Source organism: Microchirus variegatus, assembly GCF_963457635.1.
Source record: "Microchirus variegatus genome assembly, chromosome: 2".
Lineage (NCBI taxonomy): Eukaryota > Metazoa > Chordata > Actinopteri > Pleuronectiformes > Soleidae > Microchirus > Microchirus variegatus.
Window position 1 is genome coordinate 5,212,555 of NC_139803.1, and position 18,215 is coordinate 5,230,769.

Consider the following 18,215-nt stretch of genomic DNA (forward strand, 5'->3'; position numbering starts at 1 on the left):
AAACCACATCGTTCACAGTCCATGTTCTTTAATGACAGAGTGGAATGAGTTGTTATTTGTTGAGCCCGTTCATGTTCTCAGGAACGAGGCCTTCCATCACGGCACGCTTCGACTCCAGGATCTGCAAAATGAAAACAAAGATGTTAAATCTTCTTTTAAACTGTTTTTTATTCCACGGTCAACGTTCACTTGCCTGGAAGTTGCTGCTCAGGCCGACGATGCTCTGCGTGTTTGTGCTGTAGTAACCCAGCACATACTGTCCACCCAGCAGAGGGATGTCATCCTTATCCACAGATATCTGGAATCAGAGCACACGTCTGCAGATGAAGCCTCTGCTCTCTTCTTCTCCTGCCTTTTAAAAAAAATACAAAACGCTTGTTTTTACCTGGATGAGTTCGTTTATCTCTGGCAGCTCCTTCTCCCTCACCCACGCAAAGGTCTCATAGTCGCTGGCGCTCTTAAATCCCACCTGCAGGACGACACTCTCGTGACCTCTGATCTGTGTCTCCTGCGATATTATTTGTTGAATAAAGTCGTCTCGGTACCTTGTACAAACCAATCCAGTCCCACGTAGAGGACATGAAGTCCTCCTGAACGGTGTAGTGAAGGACGGCGTCGTGGTCGGCGCTCCACACTCCCACAGGAGACACGTGCACCACGGGCGTGTCAAAGCACTTCCTCAGCTGTGGGACATGACTTTTTTATTGTTATTTATATCATCACACAGCTAAACAACAACAACAACAACACTGACCTCCACGCTGAAGGTTGCGATGACAGGTTTGTGGTCGCTGACGCCGTAGTTCATGTCACTGTCGTATTTGTCCTGCGTGACCACGACAGGAAACTCCTCCCGTCCGTCATCGGCAGAGAGCGAGGCCTTCTCGTCGTCCTCTGACGGTGGAGTTTGGGGTTTGATACGCCACAGGATGCGGTCGGTCCACGCCGGTTTCCTCTTCTTACCGCTGAGCAGAGCAAAGGTCAAGTCAGTGTCACACATCCTCTAGTTTTCACACTGTTTTTATATAGAAATACAAGAAAGAAGGGTGTTAAACAGGGGTCCCCCCCCCCAATCGATTGCATGCCCACGACCTCAGCGTCTTTTAAACACAGAGTGTATCATTGTATATGCATCACGCAACGGGTGAAATTGAATAAGTAATAAATATGGAAAAGTTATTTAGCGATATATGTTACAAAGTAGTTACCTTCATTTTACATTATATTTGGTTACATTTAGTTACATTTTTTCTGTATGACGGTTACATCTGGCCCTTTGAGGGTAACCATTATGCTGATGTGGCCCTCAGTGAAAATTAGTTTGACACCCCTGATCTATGGAGACACCCACCTGGGCGGCTCTCTCTCCCCGCACCAGAGCCCTGACCACACAGAGAGCAGCCACCAGGTGAGGAGGAAGAGGAGGGTGGTGCTGCGGCGCTGCAGGGGCCTGACTCTGTACATGAAGGCCAGAGGCAGCACCACAGAGCTCTTAACTCTGAGAGGAATATCAGGAATAAATGTGGTGACTAAGGAAATAAAGGACTGTGGGCCATGCAACAGAAAAACAAAACAAAAAGGAGGAGGAGGTCTTACTGAACAGCAAACCACGTCTTTGGACAACACAGAGTTGTGAGTTAATGTTTTTGTGTTTTCTGCTTTTGTGTTTGCGTTGTGAGTTAATGTTTTTGTGTTTTCTGCATTTGTGTTTGCGTTGTGAGTTAATGTTTTTGTGTTTGCGTTGTGTGATTTGTGTTTGAGTTGTGAGTTGATGTTTTTGTGTTTGCGTTGTGTGATTTGTGTTTGCGTTGTGAGTTAATGTTTTCGTGTTTTCTGCTTTTGTGTTTGCGTCGTGAGTTAAAGTTTTTGTGTTTTCTGCTTTTGTACTTGCGTTGTGAGTTAATCTTTTCGTGTTTTCTGCTTTTGTGTTGTGTGATTTGTGTTTCCGTTTTGAGTTAATGTTTTTGTGTTTTTGAGTTGCGGTGTGTTTTTTGATTTGCGTTTGTGTTTTTGGTTGTTACCTGGTGTCATAGCTGTTTGAGTTACGGTCAAACTTGTACGTGGGTTTAAAGTTTAACGGGCCTTCTTCAAACTCCTGCAGGAACGGTTCCTTCTGCTTCATCATGGTCAGCTGCAAGAAGAATAATAATACAATATAAGTATGTGTGTGTGTGTGTGTGTGTGTGTGTGTGTGTGTGTGTGAGTGTGTTTTATGTGACATCACCTGGTCTTTGCCCCACAGTAAGTTCACACGTCCACTGTTGATGGATGAGCGGAGGAAGTGCAAGCCGTGGTCCGCGATTCTGAAGTTCAGGTCACCGAAGCAGAACACCACCCTGTGTGAGGAGGAGGAGGAGACAGTCCTCGTTTTACCTTCTACACAACAACAACAACACTGTGAGTGTGTGAGTGTGTGTGTGTGTGTGTGAGCGCTGACTTGTGGTCCAGCACGTGAGGCGTGTCGCTGACGTCAAAGTCCTGCGTCTCCAGGATGTGCTCGAACTCGTCCACGCGCTCCAGAGCGTAGTTCATGTGAGCGGAGAGGTGGCAGTTGAGGAAGCACAGGGCGTGGCCGTAGAAGGAGAAGCGCATGGACACGCCCCCTTTATTACCCTGAGAGGACACAGGACAAACTGTAGAAGGTGCAACAGTTCCCTGACCTCGCCATCTCCATGGTTACCAAATTCAAAATGGCCGACTTCCTGTTGAGTTGAGGCCGTGGTCCCCATTTACTTTTTTGTTCGTCTTGGTCTGTTACAAGTTCCCACCAAGTTTTGTGAAATTCGGTGCAACTTGATCTCGACCCTTTTCCCACCACTGTATTTTACCGATTTTTCTCAGCTGGTGTTTGGTACGGTGGCAACACAAATCAGAAACACAAATACAGATCACAAAACACAAACGCAAATCGAGAAACGCAAATCAAAAACACAAACGCAAATCAAAAACACAAACGCAAACACAAAAGCAGAAAACACAAAAACATTAACTCAAAACAGAAATGCAAATCATACAACACAAACACAAAAGCAGAAAACACGAAAACATTAACACAAAAGCAGAAAACACAAAAACATTAACTCACAACTCAAACACAAATCACGCAACACAAACACAAAAGCAGAAAACACGAAAACAGAGTGAGCTAAAGTGAGTTAATGATTTCGTGTTTTCTGCTTTTGTGTTTGCGTTGTGTGATTTGTGTTTGCGTTGTGAGTTAATGTTTTTGTGTTTTGTGATTTGCGTTTGTGTTTTGTGTTGTGTTTTTGATTTGTGTTGTGTTTTGCACCTCCAGGCCACCGTAGTTTGGTATAAAGAGTTTAAAAAACTAAAATGCCTTCATTAATTGGGATTGTTTTCCTCTTTCCGCTGAGTGAGTTCTTTGTCAGTGAGTTCATTCGTTGACGTTCCACTGCACAAACACAATGCTCCCGTTTCATAACCTCCTCAAACATCTGATGCTCACTGGTTTCCTGGGCAACAGACAGACTGTTGTCGTCTCACGTTCACATTGTGTTAACGTGTTTCATCATTACCCAGTAGCCGAAGACGCCGGTGCGTGTGTAGGCGGTCTGGATGTTCCTGATGTAAGGCAGGTGAATTTGTTTGGCAAACAGCAGCAGCAGCAAACCCTGCATCCTCACGGATGTCACCTGGAAACAGTCAGAAGAGCAGCGTTAATATACAGTATATGCAGAGTTTGTAAGAATGTGACCTATACACTGTCTTATATCCTCTTTTTCAGCTCAACCTGAGCAACCTGGTGCTTTTTTAAAGCCTGAATATGTGACCTATAAACACACAGGATGTCCATATAAGGAGTTGTGTATTATTCCCACAGCAAATGACCATGGGTGCACCTGTAAGGGTCATTCACCATCTTTGTTTCTGCTCTTAAAGACAGAATAGAAGCGGGTTAAACCAACAAAGTTACACACTGTGGCTTCAGGCTATAGGAGTCTAATGTTTTTATATCGTTGCTCACCTTGATGAATCCTCTGGGTGCCAGGGTGTCCATGAACACGTGGCTCCAGGAGTCGTCCACCACCAGGTCTGAGATGAACCTCACAGGTGTGGAGTTCACCTCCTGCAGGCTGACACACACACACACACACACACAGCACAACAACAGTCAGTGACAAACTCTGACAGGTTAAAAATCCACATTTCTGTCACTCACCCGATGACGTAGAGGTCTTTGGGAGGCTGGACGTGGAGCTGCAGCAGAGAGCTCAGGTCTTCAGGAGGCTCTGCCGAGGCCACGTTCCACGTCACCATGTGGAGCCTGTAAGTGTGTTTTTATCAGTTATAACATCGTAACTTATAGTACACTTTCCTGTCACAATGAAAAGACAAAGTCAAAGTGGACCATCTCTCTCTGTGTGTCGACCTGAAAGCGTCTGAGGGCACGTAGCGTCCGCAGAGCTGAAAGGCTTCGTCCAGCGTCCGCGACACTTCCTCGCTGGCTTCGTCGTCGGACTCCATGTCCTCGATGCAGGTGAGCAGCTGCGTCAGGCGCTGACGGAGGATGACCTTTGACCTGGAGCCCTGAGACACTGAGCTGCTCATGCTGTCCGAGCGCACGCGCAGGCCAACGTCTGCGGGGAAGTCCATCTCTGGATGTCAGGCTGAGGAAAGGTCACTTTTCTTTGAGGAGAAAGGACAAAAACAATCCTGTGCACAAGATTCCTCTTCAGACTTCTTCTTCTTCTGGTTGGACTGCAGCCATCTGTTGTTTGGTTAAATCTCTGCCGGTGCCTCAGATGGCTTCTGTTCTGGCTTCCTCTAAACTCATCAGGGATGTAAATGTGCAGGAACAGTCCTGTGTGATCATGCAGCGATGGATGGAGCAGTGGGGTCCACTCAGGAATGTGGGCAAGAATGAGTCTGATTTGGACTCTAATCGCTGGCATGTGAGAGTGTGTGTGTGTGTGAGTGAGTGTGTGTGTGTTTGGGTCACATGGAGAACCAGAAGAGAGGACTTGCTTCGAGGTCGATCCTCCTCCATCTTTGCGAGTGATGTTGCAAGAGCGCTCAGATCCCTAAGAGCTTTTCTTAAAGCGTCAGCTGAGAACTCTTATAGGCCGCGATGTGCATTAGTGAGGAGGGGACCGCAGCTCAACAATAGCATTAGCATTAGCTTCCTTTGACCTCAATCCAGCCTCTGCTCATGTAGATGAAAGGTTATTGTTGGAAGGCCAGCAGACGGAGGAGGGGCTCGATGATTTCTATACAGATATACATATATATGTATATATATATATACTAAAGGTGAATTTTGTACTGTAAATGTTATTGTTTCAACAAACAAACCGCACAATACATTTTAAAGCATGCAACCCTATTAGAATATTGAGATAATAGATTCTGCTTCTGGAGAAAAGCTTAGTTTCATAATCTCAAACCTCTGGTGTTCAGAAATAAAAGTGTTACGATCACTGTAATGACTTTAATATTATAATAGTGCTTCATTCTGTGGATTGCATGCATCATTAAATACAACAGAGATTACATTAACCTGATTAATGATTGCAGATCACTATTATATAATAACATCATGACAGAACGTTGTCATTTGAAGAGAAAAAATATCGGAAAAAAAATCTGAACCACATGAAGAGAATTAGAGCTCATTGTTAAACACAGACAAGTGTGAAGTGGATCAAAGATCAGGAATTTAGTTCAGTGAGAAGAGTTTAAGTTAAGTTTTATTACACAAAGACACAAGTTTAGACAGAAGATAACAAACACCACAGTCTTACCTGCACTTGTCTTTCCCAACACTTTGAAATTTCCCAGCGCTCATTTTCTCCCCTGCACACACACACACACACAGAAAAAAGGCAAAAAGTCATTTATGTAATGGCTTTGTAGTATCAAATCTCACGTTAAAGGGACAGTGACAGTGCAAAATGTGATGAAACGATTCCTAATGTTGTAAAAGTCATTTCATTTCACCTGGCTATGGGAGTAAAGTATGACTAAAATGACTGTAAAACTCTTTTAAAACAGGTTAATGTTGATCCAAAACAAACTCAGATGAGAGATTTTATTGACTATTAACTGCCGATGCTGCAAAGAATCCCAAAACTGATCTGGGAATGACGCTCAATATTCAAACATTATCTCTCATAATTCTGCCTGCAGCAGCTTTAAACTTTAAAGGACACATACATTTAACTTTCACATAAAAAAAAAATAAAAAAAAAAATAAAAAAGAGCATTACCCAGATGTGTGAGTCTCTCTCGTGGCGTCTGGAAGAACCCGCACACTCCCTGTGCACAGATGACAAAGACCTGCAGAGCAGAGTCCAGGTCCAGAGACTGGATCTGTTTTCCTGTGCTGAGAGCCGTTGTTTGACTCTTTCAGGTCCTCACCCACAACACAACACAACACAACGCAACACAACACAACACAACAGGACCTGCTGTGGACTTAAAGCGGAACATCGGATCAAGCTCTGATCCCAGGTCAGTCACAAAGTATTCTGTCCTTCATGAATGGACATGTGTGTGTTTACTCGGTGTCACCGTGACGCGGGGCGTTTGTCCTGATTAAAGCTCTCTTTGTAAGTTCATCAATAATCCTCCACTTTCTTCACAGTATGGAATGTGTATGTGCTCTGCTTTAGTTACACAACACACACGAAAACGCACCGTTCTTTAAAGGTAAACGCGAAATAACTCTTTATGCTTCATCAGCTTCATAATCAGGATTTAAAGTCTGATTCATTTGACCCCGAGTGCTGTCTGTCACCTGTCAGTCAACACACTGCTTTATTTACCGCTTCATTCTCCACACGAGGGTCGTGAGGGTTGCCGGGGTGATTCCCAGCTGACAGAAGGTGAAAGGTCACCAGTCCATCACAGAAAAAGACGACAGACCAATCATTTAAACGGCGATGAATAAAACCAGAGGACATGCTCGGGTACAGTTGCTCTGCTTCTTTTTTATTCACTTCTTATTTCTCCAATGTACAACAGATTTATTGGAAGATGGCAAAAGAAGACACAAGAAGTTCACAGTTAAAGAAAAGAAAAAAAACAGGAGACGATTTAACATGAGTGAGAGAAACAGACAAAGATATATTTCAGTTTAAAAACACTTTGGGAATCACTTTATCCTCCGATTATAAACCCAGGAATCTAATATAAGAGATGATCTCTGCTTGTGTCGTCAATGGAGAGGTTTAAAATCTAACATCTGCTAATAATTATGTTAAGCTGCCTTTTATTTTTTTTATTTTTTTTTTTACAGTAGTTTCATTTCCAGTGAGCGTTCAAAGACAACAGAGGAACAACACTGAGAACAAAAATAGATATTTATACACCGTCCTGTCCGTGAGACGCACAGGAACAATCAACAGGGTTTTTGCTTCGCTTATTATTATTATCATTATTATTATTATTGTTGTTCTTTTCTCTTGGATTTCCTCCCACTACAAAACACAACTCACTCACTCCGCTGCACTAAAAACCTTCTGTAAGAACACATTTATGAAGTCTACGGCTGACGGAAACTAAAACTACGACTCTACACGTCCTCGCTGTGTGTCTCACTGTGTGAGGAGAGACTTGGTCAATATTTCAGGAGGAGGATTTCAGACGAGAGGATCAGGTGCTGTAAGGTTTGGCAGGACAGTCTGGTCAATACATGTATATATATATATATATATATTTTATTTATTTATGTGTTCATCTACACTGATTTATTTACAAAGGTCAGGGCGTACAGTACGTCCACAGAGCTCCAGGATTCACTCGTTTAATCTGCGAGTGAAACAGAGACGGGCGGAGTTCTTTAAAGAGGAGGCAACAGACGTTTAACCTGACGATATGACATGATGACGACGACGTAATAACAGAAGACTGAGCTACCGAGACGCAGTTTTTAACGTTTAAATTTCAATTTGAACGAATTAATAAATAGTCTGCTGTACTTCGTCTTTGCTTGCTTTAGTTAAACTAAAGAAAAGGACAAATCTACTTGATTCCATTTAACACTTTGAGTGAGTGTGTGTGTGTGTGTGTGTGTGTTGCATGCTCTTTAAAGTTTCCACACTGTGTAATAATGTGACGGGGGTGTGAAGCTTTCAAAGGCTGGGAAACAGAAAACAGTGGTGAAGTGATGGAGAGTGAAGGATGAAGCCACACGCTGCACCACGTCCTCCCTGACAAACCCAGAAAACGTATGCATTTACCAAAAAAAACTCCAAACCATCACAAACCACCTCTGAGAAAAGACGTTTACAACAAAACCAGCACTTCTTCAATCAAACGAGTGGATTTCCACGGCTGCTGTGACACAAACACAGCGTAAAAACCAAAATATTTGTATTTGTGTCGACAAAGGAGAGACCGACGTGTCATGGTAGTTATTGCTATCACTGGATAAGACCATTTATCCACTGGAGTGATGACAGAATGGCTGACAGGAGAGAGTTCTACACACTCATCTACACATCTAATCGTCTACTTTACATCTGCAGTGATTCCTCGTGTGTGTGTGTGTGTACATGTGATCATTTATAAGTTTATCTTCACTGACTGCACTTTGACTGCAGTGGGTTTTAAAAAAGGCTGATGATACTGACGTGAAAGGAAGGAGAAAATGAAATTAATACACTGAGCTGGAAACTTTGAAAACCACACACACACACACCATCGCACGAGCACACACACACACACAGATCAACAAATATAAAACGTGGTCGTTGAGCAGACTTAACACTCCAGGTCAAACAGCTGCAGTTTGTACATTTCCTAATTGATTTGAGCAAAAAAGAGGCTATGATGATGATGATGATGATGGAAAAACTATGGAACACTGAGCAGGTTCAGACTGAGCTGGAAGAATAAACATCTACAGATAAACCTACAGACAAAACTTTAAAAACCCTGTTTATATTTATATATATATTTAAATACAATTCTTCAGCTCCCCAAAGAGACTGCATATATATATGATACACACACCGGAATATCTTATTCTCTAAAGTGCAGAGATAATAAGTGACAATATTCTCTGTAGTTTAGAAGACTTTAAAGACTGACGAGATCTAAAGAGTTGCTGCTGGAGGCCTCAGTTCTTACTTACAGTAAAATGAAGAGAAACAAACAAACAAACAAAACAAACAAAACAAAGGCAGATGAGACGAGGGACGGACATCAGAGGGTTTACTGGGGCCCAAAGTGGAGAGTTTGGACCAGCCGGTCAGGTGGAACAGGAGGAGGAGGATGTGAATCCGCTGGTGTCTGGGTATTCTGGTCTGTGAGAGACACACAGAGGACAGAGGACAGAGGTCAGAGGTCAGGTTAGAGTCTGATCAGCAGCATCAGCATCGACAAGGAGGAAGATTCACACAACTTTGATGGTGAGTGTTTCACTGGCAGCTTCATGCACAACCACCGCTCAGCTTTACAGAGACTGATTTAAAGCTCACACAGAGCGGTCCTGTTGCACATATATGTTAGTTATGGAGGTCTAACTTGTTTAATGGTCAAAAACCTCCTAGTTGCTGTAAACGAGCCGATAGAAATCTGTCTTTTCTGACGCTGTTTCCCAGCCGTGATATTTCAGACTGAACCATCACCCAGAGAAGACAGAGTGTGTTGTGATTGGCCAGCCAGCGTAGAGCCCTCCCAACTGTCTTGTGATTGGCCAATACCCGGACGTGACATATTCAGCACACCTGCTCTCAGAAGCACATCTCCCCTCTCTGGAACGGTGGATGCACTGCTACTCATTATCAAAACATTGTTTTAACAGTGTTTAAAAATAGCTTCCCTTTGACCCAGAGTCAGAAGACACTGTCGCTCGTGAAACACCTCCACAACGGACGTTATTCTTCTTCTGTGGTTCAATGTACGCAACCGGATGTTCCCGGACTAGTGCCCGGAGCAGGAGGATCTGCTGTTCATGAGAACCACTGTTTATGTAACCGGGCCGGGTTTTTTCAGAGATTTCGCTGAGCCTGAGATTACAATAAAACACAGCGTTCTCAGCACTGTTTGTTTAGAACCTTCAGGGCTTCGTAAACAAGGTACTGACGCAGATACACACTAAAAAACAGCCTTAATTGGAACTTCCGGTCTAGGTCCGCTTTAAAACGATATGGAGAGGCTGCACGACCTTCAACGACCCTGTGATGTTCCTCTCACCTGATGAGCAGCAGCAGCAGCAGCAGCATTCACACTCTGACACAGGCCTCAGTCCTCTGCAGCCGTCATTCCCTTCACTGGGTCCTTCACTCTCATCTGACAAACACACACACATATATACAGTATATATAATGTAGTATAAACAGACATCAAACCATAAATCTGCCGTGTCGCTCCTCCTCACCTCCTCCAGCTCCTCACGTGTCTGGTCCTCCTTGCGGCGGATGTCGTCCATGCTCAGCTCGATCCACTTGTCCATCCAACAGAAGAGCTGACGGTGGAAGTTAGTGAACAAGCGCTTCTCTTGCTGGGGAGGGAAAAGGAAAAGAAAAGAACTCAAACAGACGGAAAGTATGCAGAGGATATTCAGCACTGAACACAAACACAGAGTAAAAAGACCGCCCAGGACAGTGAATATCATAAATACTAAGTTAAAAGGTCGTTGACCTCTGAGCGACAGACTGTGACCAACCTTCTGAATGAAACTCTCCACTTTATTCTGCAGCCCGAACCACTTGAATTTAACGGTGACCAGTTTGTAGGCACACATGTGAGGCCAGGAGGTGTTAGGGAGCTCCTTCTGCAGGTGCACACAACAATAAAAGTATATAAATTTACATATTAAGGTTTAATGTTTCCCATTCATATACATTTTTAAATGAGTTACAATTGGAATTATTCAATTATTGTGTATAAATGTGTTTACATTCGTGCTGGGCACGTTAACGCATGACGCCGTTTCCATGGGCGACTGACCGGAAAAAGACGCGAGTGACGTCATGTTTACGTGACTCCGGATTGTTAAAACGAGTCTGTAAAGTAACGCTAACCTTTAAAAACAGAGGCACACATACGCAGTACACAGGTACGCACTGCTCTTTTCCTTTAAGAAACGCTCCCGTTCCACTGTAGGCGCGCTAACCGGCGCTCAAGGAGCTAATGCAGCTAACAGAGCTAACTGGTAAACGGTGCCCTGGACTCCGGTGTCGCGGCACGTAAACATGGCGTCACGCGCGTCTTTTTTCCGGTCAGTCGTCATGGAAACGGCGGCATGCGTTAACCTGGTGCCCATCTCGAGTTTACATACAAGGCTTCAATGCTTTTCAAACCTTTTGCGACACAACAAAGCAAGTGAATATTCACACATTTGTTTCCATTATTTTAAGATATTTGTGGTATTTAAGGCTTCAGTGTGGACAGGACATGTGTTTCCGTGGCTTCAGAATAAACATTACCTTCCAGTCTTGTCGTAGAGGACCTCGTCCAGTCTTCACTGACTTGTATTTCGACGGGTCCTCCTCCTCCTTAAAGTCCTGGACAGATCGTGTGAGGAGAAACCACATTAAAACACATGGACGGGTCAACAAGAGACAGAGAGAGAGAGAGAGTGATAATCATCATATTCACCTTCTGGTCCACTTGGCTTCGGTCTGCGATGTCAATATAGACGACCTCCACCTTCTTCCAAGTCTCTGCATCCAAACGGTGAACCTGAAGAACAGAAGAAGCACAGAGCTCAGCTCACACACGAGTGTCAAAACACATTTAACACAACTACTGCAACAAGAGAGAGAGAGAGAGAAGACGATTACATTATCGAGTTGTCCCATGTCAGGTTTGTGCCACGTCTCGATCTTGATCATGAAGTTGTCTTTCATAAACTCATTCTGCAGAGAACAGAGAGAGGGAGGTGTGTGAGGGACAGTGAGGGAGAAAGTGTCTTTGTCTTTGGTCCACGTCCTGCTAACAAACACATACCAACACACAAACACACACATGCACACACACACAGACTGGCGTGTGCTGCTGCTGCTCAAGAAGAAATGGATCAAATGTCTTTCTCAAGTTTCACGTTAATTCAGTGGCTCAGTGTGAATCGGAGTGCGTGTGTGTGTGTTCACGTTAACACATCGATGACTTATGCATACGTACAACAACAGGGAAACTGTACTTACAGTGAGAACTGCAGAGCCACATGAAAGACGTGAGGAGGAGCAAACAAAGACAGAAGTATATATCAGCGAGAGGAGAACTAGCGTGGTCACGTCAGGCCTTTGACAACACTGTGAAAACACTGTGGTGCTGCTATAACAGATGGCTTTCAGGAAGCTGTGTGTGTGTCTGTGTGTGTGTGTGTGTAAAGCTCGAGCGATTGCGTGACTCTCCTCACTGGACACAATAAATTATTCAGCTCCCCCTCCCCTGAAGGTGACAGAGATCCAGACAAAGAGAGAGAGAGAGAGAGAACACTTCACCTTTAAAGTATTTGTGTCACATTGTTGAGCAGTAAAGTAAAGTGCACACAGTGATCCTGAAATATCATCATTTCACACTCAAATCAGTCAAATTCACTGAGCTGATGGTTTATTCCAGCAAACAATGAGACAATTGTGCAAAATAACGTGGTTAAAATAACTTCATTTCTATGGATGGAGTTTGGATTTCAGATTTCAACAATGTGTGTGTGTGTGTGTGTGATCTACCTGTGCAACAGTAAGGGTAGGCGTTCCAGGCTTTCTCGTGAATACTGAGAGCGGAAGACGGAGCCAGAATTCTGATGTACGTGGGCACTTTACTGGACAACAGGAGAGCCAATGAGAAGGAAGCAGGTTTGAGTTTAATCACTGCATATATTAACGATGTCACTGTTATTTTAATCTGCACAAAAAAAACATTAATCTAGACAGTTTTATCACTTAGTACCTGTTTAGACATGATCATGCAAGTACGCTCGGATGCTAACATGAGTGTTTAGGGTTAAAAGCAGGTTAGATGCTGCTACATTCATGATGTAAAGTCATATATAATAAAATACATAAAATATTATATATTTATATATATATTATATATAAATACAGCTTTCTAACGTTCATAAAGTGAAACAAGACGACCATTCTTGACACTTTTCCACGACACAGTTCTAGCACGACTCAGCTCAGTCCTTTTTTTAGCACCTGCTCTGGAAATATACGATAATCTCCATATTGAAGAGAGGAGGAGCTCTGAGGAGGAGGTCTGGTGTATTTAGGGGGGGATAACAAACTGCTTACCTGTGCAAATGGTAAATTTTGTGTGTGTACTGTCCTTTCTCTCCCTCTTTCTCGTAGGGCTCGTTCTTTAGCACCTCCACTCCTTCTCCTCCTCCCGTCTCGTTCTTACTGGCCTCTGCCACAGAGTACAGCTGACCCACCTGATACTGAGGACAAGACAGCAGAATACACACACACAAGTGTCTCTTATTGTGTTAAATTAGCACGCTTTTCTGACCTGATCTGATCCCAGACTAAACCTCTCTCCTCCTCCTCCAGTGAACATGTGAGTATTTAAACACAGGACAAAGACTCCTTTCATTTCTAAATCACCTCTAATCCAGCGTATAACCTTTAACACCAGAGCACGGACACATCGTTAACATCAAACACGTTTGTGTGCAGCTGAGGTCATTGTGTAATATCAGAGATGACCTGTTTATACAGTGAATTAAAACAATAAAGCATCAATATGACAGATGTGTAATATCTAGTGCTGTGCAAAATGTTAAACGCATGCCACGTTTCCATGACGACTGACCGGAAAAAGACGCGCATGACGTCATGTTTACGTGCCGTGACACCAGGAGTCTAGGCACCGTTTACCAGTTAGCTCCGTTAGCTGCATTAGCTCCTTTTAGCACCGTTAGTGCGCCTACAGTGGAAATGGAGTTGTCTGTTTATTTAAGGAAAAGAGCAGCCGTACAAATAACGTTAGTGTACCTGTGTACTGCGTATGTGTGCCTTTGTTTTAAAGGTTAGCATTTCTTTAGAGCATTGGTTCTTAAAGTGCGGCCCGGGGGCCAATGGCGGCCCACAGAAACATTTCTGGCGGCCCGCGCTTATATTGATAGTTTTAATCCAGGAGCTACTAAGCTTGTTAAATGTTTATTGGACATTACTGGATACAGACCAATAAGTGTAAACAAAAATACTGGGTATTTACCTGGTTTCTATATGGTGAATTTTAGTTTATTATTGGGTTATAAACTGGTAATAAGCAGGTAGCTACAGCCCCCAATTACTAGCTATTTACCCAGTAAATATATGGTAACAGAAATGTGTTACTTGTTATTAACCTGTAATTAGAAGGTAAGAACAATGGCCAAAATACTGGGTAATTACCCAGTAAATTATAAAGCGTTATTATATTAATGCTTAAATTACATTATATTAACGCTTATATTACTTAACGCTAAATTGTAGAACTGCAATCTGGTCATTAAAATGATTACAAATGGGATTTCTTTCTGGTTTTTTTTCCTTTTTTTCCTTTGGCAGCCCTCAGTCCAATGTTGGGTTCCTAAATTGGCCCTCAGGTATCAAAACTTTGAGAACCCCTGCTTTAGAGACTCATTTTAACAATCCAGAGTCACGGAAACATGACGTCACGCATGTCTTTTTCCCGTGCGTTAACGTTGACGCTGTTAAACGCTGTTGCCGCGCTAACTAACATTTGACAGCACTAGTAATATCAGATCATCACATCTGAGTGGCTTACCTCATCCACAGAGATGGGAAGAATCACTCGACTGAAAGAGAAGGAGGAAAAAATATGAAGAAAGTTACTCTAAAATATCACAAAAGCAACAACTGGTGGTAAAACTCCACGCGTACAATACATAGATATGCAAATACTCCTGTAAACAATCCTGTAAAACTATTCATATTCATACGTGTTATTTAAAAGTGTCGCGCGTGACTTATAATACTATATATATATATACTATATATAATAAAACTTATATAAACGGCATTCCAACACCATCCTGATTAAGTTGATTAACACGCTGTGTGTGTATGTGTGCTTCTTAGTGTGTCGTTGTGTCCCAGATTAAAAACACACTTCACAAGTTAAGAATTTCACACAGCAAAGTGTGAACTTTGGCATCGCAGATTATCCTGTGTTAACGATAAAAATAGACTTTCACACAACTCAACACTCACTGCTCTCGACTCTTTCAGGAGATTTTCATGTTTCAGCGTGATTAACTGTGATCTAATATATGATTTAAAGCGCTCATGTTAATGTCCTTTAGTCACAGAGGAAACATTCAATGGGATCAGGAGAATTTCAATGAGTAAAACAAGGACTGGAGTCATGTCAGTGTCTCCAGGTCTGGACAGAAATATCGAGTGTCTTTCTTTCTTTTCTGTTCTGCTGCTTCAGGAAACACAAACTGCTCTTATCTCAACTTTTGTCTTTGTCATCTTCATCACAAAGATGTAGGTCAGTGGTTCAGGTGAAAAGAAGAGTCTGGACTGGAGTCAGGGGGGCGTGGATCAATTCACTCTCTCTTTACCCCCCCCCCTCGATGGTTATCTGTGTGTGTGTGTGTTGCATTCAGTATTTAATCATGAATGATTTAATTAATTTCCAGGCAGAGTGCTGAGGTCCAGACTCTTCCTAATCACTTCAGCTCTTTAGCCGACACCACCACTCTGACCCTGGAGCTGTTTTTATTCATTCATTCATTGATTTAAAGACACGTGAAGTGAAATCAAGACAATGATCTCGGTTGATAAATGTCTCTCTCCTCTCTTTAAGTCAGACTCTGATCAATATCTGATCAGATTGTGTTATTCTTAGGTCTAGACGCTGCCAAGCTGTTGCTGTTTTGCTGTTTTTAACAATATACACCTGTGTACACACATATGCAAGTATATGTATATGTGTACATGTATACGTTTACTTCAGAAGGGGAGCGTGTATATTAGGGGTATTTGAGTATTTTTTTTTCATCTGTCTGTGCTGTTTGAATAAAAAAGTAGCATTACTACTATATTACTGATTTACCACACATACCACACTTTGACTTACATCAATTATATCGCAAAAAATCCAATCACAATTACATATTTCCCATAACTGTAGCCCAAAATATGTAAATAAAAATCTTTGCTGCACGATATCGTGCATTCTCTGGAAATAAAGTCCCCTGTTGGTCATTTGAAGGCCGGTGTCGTGACTAAGTTTAATTCTAACCAACACATGCCTCCTCTGCACAGAGAACCCAACAGCATCTCCCCTTCTTTAGGACTCTCTCCTCTTTCCTGTCATCACACCATCCTCCCTGCTCCTGACCCCTCAGCAGATAAACACCACAATGCGCCATCACTCGTTTCACCTTCACCGTGAATCAATAACATGGCCACAGCGGCTTATATGCATGGACGCGCGCTCACGTCGTTTCTCCTTCAGCAGCAGAAACGACAACAACAACAATAATAATAAGAAAAATAAACTCCTAACGTCACGAATCTAACGTCTGACGTTTAATCACCAGTGCGGAAATAAAAAGGGAGCGGACTGCGGAAGTGTACAGATGTTTCTGTGATGATGAAGGATGTGAAGGACACAGCCCGACTGTCTGCTGCCTCCGCGGGTGTTACGACTCGACTCGGCTCCTCCCACCGTCTACGTTACACGGCGCGTGCACGCGCGTCCTCTCCGAGCAGAGGCGGTGCTCTTCCTCCAACAACATCACTGGAGGTTTACGAGTCGCGCATAATATGATTTATATATAAGTGAGCAGCAAACACGGCCAAATGTAAATGATTATATGATTATATATTATATTTTAAAAATAATGTCAAAACTAAACAAGCTGAAATTAGCTTGACTGAAAGACGAACAGTATTTGGGTGTTTTGTACAAGAATGCCTCTCATGTTTGACATTAATTCGTGTTTTCTTTGGCTCAAAAACACACGTAAACATGTGGAACACTTGTGTGTCTGTATCATAAGCGGCTGTGACGTAGCGCTCACGTTATACGCGGCTCTTATTTTGCGCAGCAGATTCATTTCCGGCTTGAAAAAGGGGGCCCGGTCACGTGTTTGATGACGCGCTGACGGACAGATGCGCTGCACGTGCCCACATCTGCCCGAGGACCGAAGAGGAGGACGCGTGAACGCGCAGAGTAGCGGGCTCAGTGAGGAAGGCGGTGGGCGGTGTAACACCGGCCGCTGCCGCTGCCGCTGCTTCTGCTGATGAGAAGACGCCGCCGCCGTAGGAGGAGAAGTCACCGTCACAGCGCGGTCCGTGAACGCCTCGCAGCATTAAAGATGGTGACGGCGCGGAGTCAAACGACATCAGACCCGGCCGCGCGACCGTAAATGCGTCCTGGCGATAATGGCAGCGAGCCGAACGGACGCGCGTTCATCCTCTTCTTCCTCTCTGTCACACTCACTCACTCATTCATTCACTCATTCACTTACATACAGCGACTTACTATTCCTTTATGAGCATGTTGAGGCGGTGCAGTGTTTCTCCGGTTCACAGAGGCAGAGTGTATCCGAGCAGCTCGCTTCTCCGACGGTCTTTTCCTCCTGATCCGTCCGTGAACGCCGAACCGACTCGCGCATGCGCCGTGCACTTCCGGTGCAAATCGGTTTCATTTTTTTTAATATACAAAACTTTATTTATATATCCACACGAATACAATAACATTGAAATGCTGTAAAAACAATATATATATATATTTTAAAACAGACCGTTTCCAATAATACACCTATGTTTTTGGAAAATAGAGAAAAATAAAATAAATAAATAGAAAATAAAACTTTGAGAGTTCTGCCTTTTTTTTTTTTTAAGTTATCAGCCTTGCAACAGGATACCATGTTACTAAGATAAATATATACTAAAATACTAAAAATAAAAATACATAATAGTAATTCATAATAATGAGACACTACGTCAGAATAATGAGATTTTAAGCCATAATTATAAGATACTAAGTCATAATAATGAAATATTAAGTCATAATACTGAGATAATAAATTATTATAATATAGTTACTAATACTAAATGTGACTTAAAATCTCATAATTATGAGATAGAAGTCGAAATTTCTAAATAGTATAGTATATAATGATGAATATTACACAACCGGGGCTTCATGCATTTGAACGAGTGTCTTCTTCCATCACTGACACTCATCAACCCCCCACAGAGCACATACACTGGTCAACAGTGTCTGTGTTTGCAACTCAAGAGCACATGAAGAGGTTTACATTCAACAAA

At 42.9% G+C, this 18,215-nt stretch overlaps 2 protein-coding genes across 2 annotated transcripts; both read right to left on the reverse strand.

Annotated features, from left to right (window-relative positions):
* Window positions 1-52: 52 nt before the first annotated feature.
* inpp5kb (inositol polyphosphate-5-phosphatase Kb) lies at window positions 53-4,614 on the reverse strand (the record flags this gene model as incomplete). The annotated part of the gene is made up of 12 exons (XM_083910537.1): window positions 53-121; window positions 194-298; window positions 386-469; window positions 546-683; window positions 755-1,001; window positions 2,022-2,131; window positions 2,225-2,336; window positions 2,438-2,613; window positions 3,537-3,653; window positions 3,986-4,094; window positions 4,181-4,285; window positions 4,391-4,614. 12 exons carry the CDS (start codon window positions 4,612-4,614, stop codon window positions 53-55), a joined length of 1,596 nt encoding a protein of 531 aa, XP_083766663.1.
* A 5,595-nt stretch (window positions 4,615-10,209) lies between these two features.
* Window positions 10,210-17,441, reverse strand: pitpnab (phosphatidylinositol transfer protein, alpha b; the record flags this gene model as incomplete). Its single annotated transcript, XM_083910227.1, has 11 exons — window positions 10,210-10,257; window positions 10,346-10,468; window positions 10,634-10,741; window positions 11,397-11,474; window positions 11,569-11,652; window positions 11,754-11,828; window positions 12,117-12,124; window positions 12,645-12,736; window positions 13,212-13,357; window positions 14,692-14,722; window positions 17,425-17,441. 11 exons carry the CDS (start codon window positions 17,439-17,441, stop codon window positions 10,210-10,212), a joined length of 810 nt encoding a protein of 269 aa, XP_083766353.1.
* Between the last annotated feature and the right edge of the window lie 774 nt (window positions 17,442-18,215).